This window comes from Schistocerca americana, chromosome 4 (genome assembly GCF_021461395.2).
Source record: "Schistocerca americana isolate TAMUIC-IGC-003095 chromosome 4, iqSchAmer2.1, whole genome shotgun sequence".
In the NCBI taxonomy this organism is placed as follows: Eukaryota; Metazoa; Arthropoda; class Insecta; order Orthoptera; family Acrididae; genus Schistocerca; species Schistocerca americana.
In genome coordinates, this window is record NC_060122.1 from 436,233,277 (window position 1) to 436,244,154 (window position 10,878).

General features: G+C 44.7%; 1 protein-coding gene across 1 annotated transcript in view; it reads left to right on the forward strand.

Annotated features, from left to right (window-relative positions):
- Nucleotides 1-527: 527 nt before the first annotated feature.
- Nucleotides 528-10,878, forward strand: part of LOC124612257 — a 59,117-nt gene continuing 48,766 nt past the window's right edge. Inside the window, exon 1 of the mRNA XM_047140344.1 lies at nucleotides 528-717. Within this exon, the coding sequence (XP_046996300.1) occupies nucleotides 549-717 (169 nt within the window). The 5' untranslated portion in view covers nucleotides 528-548. The remainder of the gene's footprint in view (nucleotides 718-10,878) is intronic.

Genomic DNA, 10,878 nt, shown 5'->3' on the forward strand with positions numbered 1-10,878 from the left:
GTTTTGATCTTCTGATGACTTTATTCATCGATAAACGACAGCGTCATCTGCAAACAACCGAAGACGGCTGCTCAGATTGTCTCCCAAATCGTTTATACAGATTAGGAACAGCAAAGGGCCTATAACACTACCTTGGGGAACGCCAGAAATCACTTCTGTTTTACTCGGTGACTTTCCGTCAGTGACTACGAACTGTGACCTCTCTGACTGGAAATCAGAAATCCAGTCACATAACTGAGACGATATTCTATAAGCACGCAATTTCACTACTAGCCGCTTGTGTGGTACAGTGTCAAAGTAGTGGTAGACGGTACCCTCAGCCACGCACCGTACGGTGGCTTCCGCTGTCTCTATATAGATGTAGCTGTAAACGCACTCGTAAATCGAACGAATAAGGTTCTGTGACGGATGTCTGTGGACGGCTGTGACTCGCTGCGGTCTGCACGTCCTGCGGAAAGACTTCGCCACGCGTGTCGCTATATATGAGGCCCGTGCTCTGAGCGATACGCACTGTGTGTTTTCTGTGTTCTCAGTCCCAACAGCTAATCATGACTTCAGGAGGCGTAGTTGCATCGTTGGTGATTTTGCTGGTAGCAAATGACAACGAGTTGCTCGATTGTGTCTGTAAACAAATCAAATTCGCCGGAGAACAAGCGGGTAGAGTCTCAGTCAGCACTGGTTTGTCAGAGATCTGGAGTACGTACTGCATACATCGCGGTGAGTACCTCTTCGTACATCACGGATCTGCACGACATTAAGCGCTGTACGGTTCTGAACACCTGAGAGCTGGCTTGCTTTGCACATAATGTTGTCAAGAAAGGTAATGCGTTCTCAACCTCGCAGTGGAAGTCTATCCTTATTTCGGAAAAATGTACTTAATTTTCAACCTTTTAGGTCAGTGGACTTTTTCAGCCCTTTTTCGACCGAGGAGATATCACGTGGCACAGTTTCAAAAGAATGTAAATTAGCCACTGACAGTTAGGAAAGTGGCCTAACTCACCTTACAATATCTGACGCTGACGAAGCTCCACCATTTACTTGAAATCAGTAAAACTGTCTACAGAATGAGTATTAAGTGTATTTCTTCCCTGCAACTTGAGATTAAGTTTATTCACGTGGGATGTGATGTCGGTGACAAATGCTACCTCATTAATCCATTTAGGATCAGTGAATTCATGGACAGGAGGACCCTTCTTTTCCATGAATAAAACTATTTCGCCCAATAAATCAAAAACGCCCAACAACATATTACCTCTACTGAACCAACGAACTTCACAAAATTGCCCAATATCATCAAATTGAAACTTTTAAATTATCTATGGTTCAGTTCAAAATGGTTCAAATGGCTCTGAGCACTATGGGACTTACTTCTCAGGTCATCAGTCCCCTAGAACTTGGAACTACTTAAACCTAACTAACCTAAGGACACCACACACATCCATCCCCAAGGCAGGATTCGAACCTGCGACCGTAGTGGTCGCGCGGTTCCAGACTGTAGCGCCTAGAACCGCTCGGCCACTCCGCCCGGCTCTATGGTTCAGTCCATGACTCTTAATAAAATTAACTGCTGTCACTACTACGATTATTACATTTGCCGTTGTGACGTGTTTTGCGCACGGGTTTTGCTGATGAATCAAGCAATGCACAGGTACGACCCTCACCTCGTGTTGCAGTAGTTTGCCTCTCAGACGACTTATGAGCCCTGCTCTACAGCCGTGCATGCAGGGTGCTCCGTCAGTGGCGACCGAAACGAGCTCTCCCCACGGCAGACCAAACCTGATAAACACATCTTCCACGCACTGCGGTACATCACCTGTCATGGTGTCTTTGAGAGGACGTGAATTAAGGGCTTCCTCCCTTACTGCTAAGTTTGTATCGACACCGCCAATAAATATGTCCAGCTGGGCTGTGTCCGATAAGTCGGTTCTCTCATCTAAGGCAATAGGAAATACCAAGACATTCGAAGTAACATCCTGCAACTGTTCCACAGTATCAGCTGACGAACTCCGATACGACGCGACAGCTTCAAACTTGCTAAAGAACGTGATAATTGTGGACACTGTTCGTCTGCTACGACTTCCAAACTGTGCTTCACAAAATGGTTGGGAAGAAAGGGCGATCAGCAAAGCTATTCTGTAACTAGCACGAACAGCTGCACTGCCAGAGGAGGTATACAGGGTGTTACAAAAAGGTAGGCCAAACTTTCAGGAAACATTCCTCACACACAAAGAAAGAAAATATGTTATGTGGACATGTGTCCGGAAACGCTTACTTTCCATGTTAAGCTCATTTCATTACTTTTCTTCAAATCACATTAATCATGGACTGGAAACACACAGCAACAGAACGTAGCAGCGTGACTTCAAACACTTTGTTACAGGAAATGTTCAAAATGTCCTCCGTTAGCGAGGATACATGCATCCACCCTCCGTCGCATGGATCCATGATGCGCCGATGCAGCCCTGGACAATGGCGTATTGTATCACAGCCGTCCACAATATGAGCACGAAGAGTCTCTACATTTGGTACCGGGGTTGCGTAGACAAGAGCTTTCAAATGCCCCCATAAATGAAAGTTAAGAGGGTTGAGGTCAGGAGAGCGTGGAGGCCATGGAATTGGTCCGCCTCTACCAATCCATCGGTCACCGAATCTGTTGTTGAGAAGCGTACGAACACTTCGACTGAAATGTGCAGGAGCTCCATCGTGCATGAACCACATGTTATATCGTACTTGTAAAGGCACATGTTCTAGCAGCACAGGTAGAGTATCCCGTATGAAATCATGATAACGTGCTCCTTTGAGCGTAGGTGGAAGAACATGGGGCCCAATCAAGACATCACCAACAATGGATCCCGAAACGTTCACATAAAATCTGTGTTCATGACCTGATTGCAAAATTGCGTGCGGATTCTCGTCAGCCCACACATGTTGATCGTGAAAATTTGCAATTTGATCACGTTGGAATGAAGCCTCATCTGTAAAGAGAACATTAGCACTGAAACGAGGATTGACACATTGTTGGACGAACCATTCGCAGAAGTGTACCCGTGGAGGCCACTCAGCTGCTGATAGTGCCTGCACACGCTGTACATGGTACGGAAACAACTGGTTCTCCCGTAGCACTATCTGTCTCGATACAAACGTACCGCGCCACGGGTATTGCCCCGGGCTAATCCATACATCAAATGGGCATCTGCCAACTCCGCATTTGTTAACATTGCAGTGACTGCAAAGCCACGTTCGTGATAAACACAAACCTGTTGATGCTACGTACTGATGTGCTTGATGTAGAGCAATGAGTCGCATGTCAACACAGGCACCGAAGTCAACATTACCTTCCTTCATTGGGCCAACTGGCGGTGAATCGAGGAAGTACAGTACATACTGACGAAACTAAAATGAGCTCTGACATGGAAATTAAGCGTTTCCGGACACATGTCCACATAACATCTTTTCTTTATTTGTGTGTGAGGAATGTTTCCTGAAAGGTTTGGCCGTACCTTTTTGTAACACCCTGTATACATTCCTGTGGAAGAAATTAGCGGATTTTTCACTTAAAACGAAACTTTGGTTTATTAGGTGCCGTTATTCACTTATACCTACGTAGGTACAACAGTATAATACATACCTCTACTTTAGTCCCTTTCTCGCGTAGATTACTGAGAACTGTATTTCACCCTCTACTCTTCCGTACAGGTCGAAATGGTGTTTTATGTAGCGACATTCTAAATTGTACTTTTTATGCCTAATATTTTATCACATACTAAACATTGTGCTCCTCCTGCGCTTTCGGTGAACAACTAATCACACTCCCAACTATTGAACTGTGAAATACACTGAAGAGCCAAAGAAACTGCTGCACCTGCCTAATATCGTGTAGGGCCCCCGCGAGCACGCAGAAGTGCCGCAGTAAGACGTAGCATCGACTCGACTAATGTCTGAAGTCGTGCTGGAGGGAAATGGAACCACGAATCCTGCAGGGGTGTCAATAAATGCGTAAGAATACGAGGGGGTGGAGATCTCTTCTGAACAGCACGTTGCAAGGCAGCTCAGGTATGCAAAATGATGCTCTTGTCTGGCGAGTTTGGTGGCCAGCGGATGTGTTTAAACTTGGAAGAGTGTTCCTGGAACCACTGCAGCAATTCCAGACGTTTGGGGTATCGCATTGTCCTACTGGAATTGCCCGAGTCCGTCAGAATGCACAGCGGACATGAATAGATGCAGGTGATCAGACAGGATGCTTACGTACGTTTCACCTGTCAGTCGTATCAAGACGTATCAGGGCTCCCATATCACTCCAACTGCACACGCCCCACACCATTGCAGAGCCTCCACCATCTTGAACAGTCCTGAACTGACATACAGGGTTAGTGGATTCATACTCGTACACGTCCATCCGCTCGATACTATTTGAAACGACACTCGTCCGACCAGGCAACATGTTTCCAGTCATCAACAGTCCTATGTCGGTGTTGACGGGCCCAGGAGGGCGTAAACCTTTGTGTCGTGCAGTCATTAACGGAATACGGGTGGGCCTTCGGCTGCGAAAGTCCATATCGATGGTGTTTTGTCGAATGGTTCGTACGTTGACACTTGTTGATGGCCCAGCATTTATATCTGTAGCAGTTTGTGGAAGGGTCGCACTTCTGTCACATTCAACGATTCTCTTCAGTCGTCGTTGGTCCCGTTCTTGCAGGATCTTTCTCCGACCGCGGCGATGTGGGAGACTTGATGTTTTACCGGATTCCCGATATTCACGATACACTCGTAAAATAGTTGTTCGGGAAAATCCCCACTTCATCGCCACCTCGGAGATACTGGTCCTATCGGTCATGCGCCACGTTCAAACTCACCTAAATCTTGATAACCTGCCATTGTAGCAGCAGTAACCGACCTAACAACTGCGCCAGGCACTTGTCTTACACAAGCGTTGCCGACCGCAGCGCCGTATTTTGCCTCTTTGTATATCTGTATTTGAATACGCTTGCCAATACCAGTTGCTTTGGCGCTTCGGAGTAGAAGGCCACTTTACCGCAATGCTTTGACTAGCCATTTCAACTCGACAATGCATTGTACCGTAACGTATTATATTCAGCAAGGTTCGTTTCTGTGGCTACTCTTACGCCTTTACTGCGCATAATGCCATGTAGTCTTTACAGCACGTGTTTCTTTAAGTAAGTACCGTTTTGAAATTAAAAAAGACTTGGTAAGATATCTCAATAATTTTATTTTTACATGGAAGCCTGTACCTTAATCTACTTTTCTACATAATAGCCGTCAATATTGAGGCACTTGTCATAACGTTGTACCAGTTTTTGAATACCCTCCTCATGGAAGTCTGCCGCCTGACTTGTTAACCACTGCATCACCACTGTTTTGACTTCGTCATCGTCTTGAAGACGCTGACCGCCTAAGTGCAGGAACAGATATAGTCACTGGGCGCAAGACCGGGGCTGTACGGAGGATGATCTAGAGTTTCCCATCGAAAAGATGTGATGAGATCTTTGGTCTGATTCGCCACCTGCGGACGGGCATTGTCTTGCAGCAAAACGATGCCCTTGCTCAACTTCCACGGACTGTTGCTTTGATTCTGGTGTGACGTAGGTCACCCATGCTTCATCGCCCGTAACAATTTGGCTTAAGAAATCATCACCGTCGTTGTGGTACCGCTCAAGGAAAGTCAATGCACTGTCTAAACGTTTGGTTTTGCGCACATCCGTCAATATTTTCGGTACCCAACGTGCGCACAATTTTCGGTAATTCGAGAACTCGGTCACAATGCCATACAAAACACTACGAGAAACATTAGGAAAGTCATCCCGCAAGGAGGAAATCGAAAAGCGTCTGTTTTCTCACACCTTATTGTGCACTTCCTGCACCAAACTTTCATTAGCGACCGAAGGACGTCCACTCCGTTGTTCATCATGCACATTTGTGCGGCCATCTTTAAATGCTCTCACCCACTTTCTTACCATTCCATCACTCATAATGTTTTCTCCGTAAACTGCACAGATCTCACGATGAATATCGATCGCTTTTAGGCCTTTATCACTGAGAAATCTTATAACAGCCCGTACTTCACAGTCGGCGGGACTCACGACTGTCGGAGGCATCTTAAACACTCAGTACACAACGTAAACAAGGAAGAATCAGATGGTGCGTAGATTAAGGTACAGGCTTTCATGTAAAAATAAAATTATCGAGATATCTTAGCACGTCTTTTTTTAATTTCAAAACGGCACTTACTTTAAAAAAACACGCCTCGTATTAGATAGTATTATTATATTAGCTGGTCTCGGCTGCTCGGCTCATGCAGCTGGCTGCGGAATGGTGCTGTCTCATTGCCGACCTCTGGTTTAGATGTTGTCCGTTTGACCGAGAGGAGTCCCATGGAACACCTGTTACGTACGTAAACTTGTTTTGAACTTTCTTTCGTGTTCTCTTCAGCTCTTATCGCTCAATTGTTATGAGTTAAATAGCTGTAGCCTTTCGTAGTCGTTGTACTCATTTTGAAATGCCGTACAGTGAGGTTCTTGCAACAGGTCGGTGTTGTGGGAGAGGACCGCTTCACGAGGAGACACCGTGACCCTGCAGCCAGTCACGTACCTGGAGGAGGGGCGCCTTACAGTCATAACAAAACCACAAATATTAGTAACAACATTTCATTTTGGTGATAAAAAAAGGACAGACAAAGTTTCTCAGCCACTGGCCGCAACTGTGACACTATTCCAATTCAGTTAAAGTTTAGGTAAACAAATGTCAGGGACACAGCCTACAAGAATATACGAAAAGGCACGAAGTCATCCGAAATTACATATATTGAGGAAAGAAAACGATGTGTGTTCGTTATATTAACGAAGGTACGACGCCAAACGGGGCGACTTGGAGCAGAAGAGGTACCACAGGACATTTTCATTTCCACTGCCTATACTTTTACAAATAAATTGATAAAACTTTGTCAGCATGACCAGGAAGGATTCAGGATTCACACCCATAGTAGTGGATGTTCAAAAACATAACAAAATATTTTTTACATGTGAAATTTCATCATTTCTTCACTTACTAATGGCTGTATTTGTTGCTATAGGTACACTTTTCTTCATAAGTAAGAGAGATTCTTCGATGAATTTTGCACAGCATGCAAACCATACTTACAGGTGTATGAAACCCTACAATTTTCCAAATTTATTAAAAACTGTCGTAAAATTGAGATAATTCATTATAAAGTTTGAGTTTTTTCTAAACATGAAGTTTAAAATGTAACAGCTCATTCATTTTTCCATAAATTAAATAAATTCTAGAGTTTCATACACCTGTAAGTATGGTTTGTATACTACTCCGCCCGAACAGGCCATGAAGGCCCGTCGGCAGCGACCGGCCGCCGTGTCATCCTCAGCCCATAGTCATCACCGTATGCGGGTATGGAGGGGCATGTGGTCAGCACACCGCTCTCACGGCCGTATGTCAGTTTCTGAGACCGGAGCCGCTACTTCTCAGTCAAGTAGCTCCTCAGTTTGCCTTACAAGGGCTGAGTGCGTCCCTCTTGCCAACAGCGCTCGGCAGACCGAGTGGTCACCCATCCAAGTGCTAGCCCAGCCCGACAGCCCTTAACTTCGGTGATCCAACGGGAACCGGTGCTACCTCTGCGGCAAAGCTGTGCAAAATTCGTCGGTGAACCTCTCTTAATTATGAAGAAAAGTTGACTTATACCAACAACTGCAGCCAATAGTAAGTGAAAAAATGATGAAATTTTTACATGTAAAAAAAATTATTTTGTTATGTTGTTGAACTTCCACTGCTATGAGTGTGAATCCTGAATCCTTCCTGCTGATGCTGACACAGTTTTATGATTTTATTTGCAAAAGTATAGACAGTGGAAATTAAAATGTCCTGCGGTGCCTCTCTTGCTCTCCAGTTCGACCCCTGTGACCTCCTGCCCCCTTTAATGAGGTTATAACTCTGAGAAAAACATTGGCAGGCAATGATGAGGGAGATAAAGTATGTGTCATTCCAGAAGATGACAGTCGGTGTGGAGGCACGTGAGGAGTCGCTGGCCGCTGTTGGATGTCTACTGGAGCCGCGGCCTCAGCAGTAGAGACTCACTGACTGTCACTGCACTGAGAAGCGGGTCTCGGGCCACCTGCGAGCAGCAGCTCAAAACTGCCTCACATCGAAGCAAGCGTCTCTCGTGAAGTGTCGCAGTGACGTCTCCCACACGAACGTAACAGCGTCTCTCCCCTAGCAGACTGCAATGTTTTTACTTAGGCGTGTTCATGCATCTGATTGGTAAGCTCACGTACTCGATCTCACCAATGAAATCATTTTAGAAGTGCATTTTTTACTTGAAAAACGTCTCTGTGACTAGCCGAGTACATTCCACGTTGCTATGGTAGGACGTGTTTGGGCAATGATGAATTCCACAACTTAATGATGCTGAGTTACTTATGGTTCTATGGATTGCTCGCCGAACTGCCCACGGTCTGTGCGATCCCATTTAGTAACAACAGTGTTTAATGTTCCAATTATCTGTCTGTCTCCGCCGCCCGCTGTGGCCGAGCGGTTGTAGGCGCTCCAGTCCAGAGCCGAGCTGATGCTACGGTCGCAGGTTCGAATCCTGCCTCGGGCATGGATGTGTGTGATGTCCTTAGGTTAATTAGGTTTAACTAGTTGTAAGTCTAGGGGACTGATGACCTCAGATGTTAAGTCCTATCGTGCTCAGAGCCATTTGAACCATTTTTTGTCTGTCTCATATTTGTTGCATACTGTGTTGGAAACTCGAAGTACCTTGAACACTCTTACACGCCACCCATCTTAGATTCTGCAAAACACAGACTTACACTTTTGACACTTGTTATACCAAAGGCCACGTTGAAGGCAATCAGGTAGAGTTTTTTAAATGGTTTTGTAATAGAATTTGACTAATTATCAGGCCAATGCTTACTAAATGGATTATCAAATGAAATTCGTGGCTTGATTCTGGTAGAGATGACATGGCATGGAAAGGTTGTCGTCTCATAGATGTACAGGTAACCACAGGGAAGTAAGTTGGGACCCTTACTGTTAGTGACGTATGTCAGATATACAGTAGAAAATTTTAATAATGACCTCCAGTGATTGTTTCATCTGTAATGGAGTGTTAAGTCGAAAAAGCTGCACAAATATCCGGACAGATACTGATGCAATCTCTATATAGTCCAAAGAATGTCATCTTACTTCAAATGTTAAGAAACAAAAAATCGTGCATTTCACAAATTGGATTAGTCAGATCGTAGAAATATCTGGTGTAACTATTTGTAAATCGAACGATCACATAGGCTGACTGAGAGGTGGAGCACGTGGTAGAATACTGGGGAAATAAGACATGCCTGTGTGACCCCTTCCACAATATTGGCCAAATGCATGCTGTCCATATTAAGTAGGACTAAGAGGGAATATCGAATGTACATATACACATACAAAGAGGGTGACAAGAATGGTCACAGGCTTTCCTCAGTCTCATAGAAGGTCACAGGGAAGTTTTAAAACCTAGCAGGAAGCATACGTTAGCTATCCTCTGAGAGCCTACAAAGTATCAAGAACGGGTATTAAGCGAGGAATCAACGCTTGTACTGCAGCTACTCACATATCGGTTCCTGGGACACCTTGGAGACAAGGTTCGACCAACTGCTGCATGCACAGAGTAACCTTAAGCCGTCGGCACACGGACCGTGCATCCGAACGTTGAGTGTTGAGCGTGCCGAGTTTCTGACGTCATAGCGTGAAATAGCACGTTCGGAAGTCTTTCCGAACGTGCAGAGCAATATCTGGCCTGTCAGATATTCTGAGCGTGTGTCTGAGCGTTGACCAATGAGGTGGCACAACGCCACCTACGTCACACGCACGCTGTCCCCCTTCAGTACAGAGTTGTGAGGCGCCATATTGGCTTTCATTTCAAGCTTATGTGTATATATGCCGTTTCTGAGCACCAACAAATTGAGAATCACTCGAAAACCCGTTGTTAACTGTGTCATTCGTTGCAATAAAATAATGAGAAACATCATATTCGTGGCAAAAGAATTATTGTAACTTGCGTATTATGAGAGTAGGCTATTTGAAGCCAGCGACACACTGAAGATCCACCCAAAACGCATTGTTCTTGGTACAATTTGTTATAATTAAATTTCAATTAGTAACACATCTACCAGAAAGGTTTTCTGTAAGAGCTAACATACTGTGATTAGACGTTCGCTGTCTGTTACTGGTGTAGCGTATTGACTAGCGTCACTGCCCAGATTAGGAAAATTTGATGGGGCGGTGGTTTGCGTCTTCCCACTTCCAATTTTTTTCCTAACATTCGCGCTTTTATTGGGTTCTGATACTTTATTATTAGTTTAATATAAGTTTATACTATAATATTTGATGTTATGTAAATATAAGTTCACCTTTTTTGAGGGACGACTTTGTTCGATTGGCTTAATCTACAGGACAGCTTGCGCTACTTGTATAAAGATATTTTGCTCATTTTTCTTTTACGCTTCGTAATTCACATGTTGCAAAGATTCTGCTACTGGGTAGGAACACTGATCAAGTAAGACTGACCTTGGGGTTTTACTAAAATGTGGGAATGATGAAATAATGTTTATCTTATGCGGAGAAGTATTCCAACTTTGTACTGCACTGTTTGTAATGGAACTTTTATAAGCCTGTGTCCTTATTGATTGGACATGGTACTTTCTTTTTCGTGGACGATGGAGGAAATTTGCGTTTTTATAGAGCTAATGTGGGAATTTCACGCGCGAGTGCGTTGCGATCGCGTATACCACGTTGGGGCCCACGTACCGTGTGCACAAGTCGCATCGTTCCTGAGCGTTCAGCAGCACGTTGAACTTGGCACGCTCA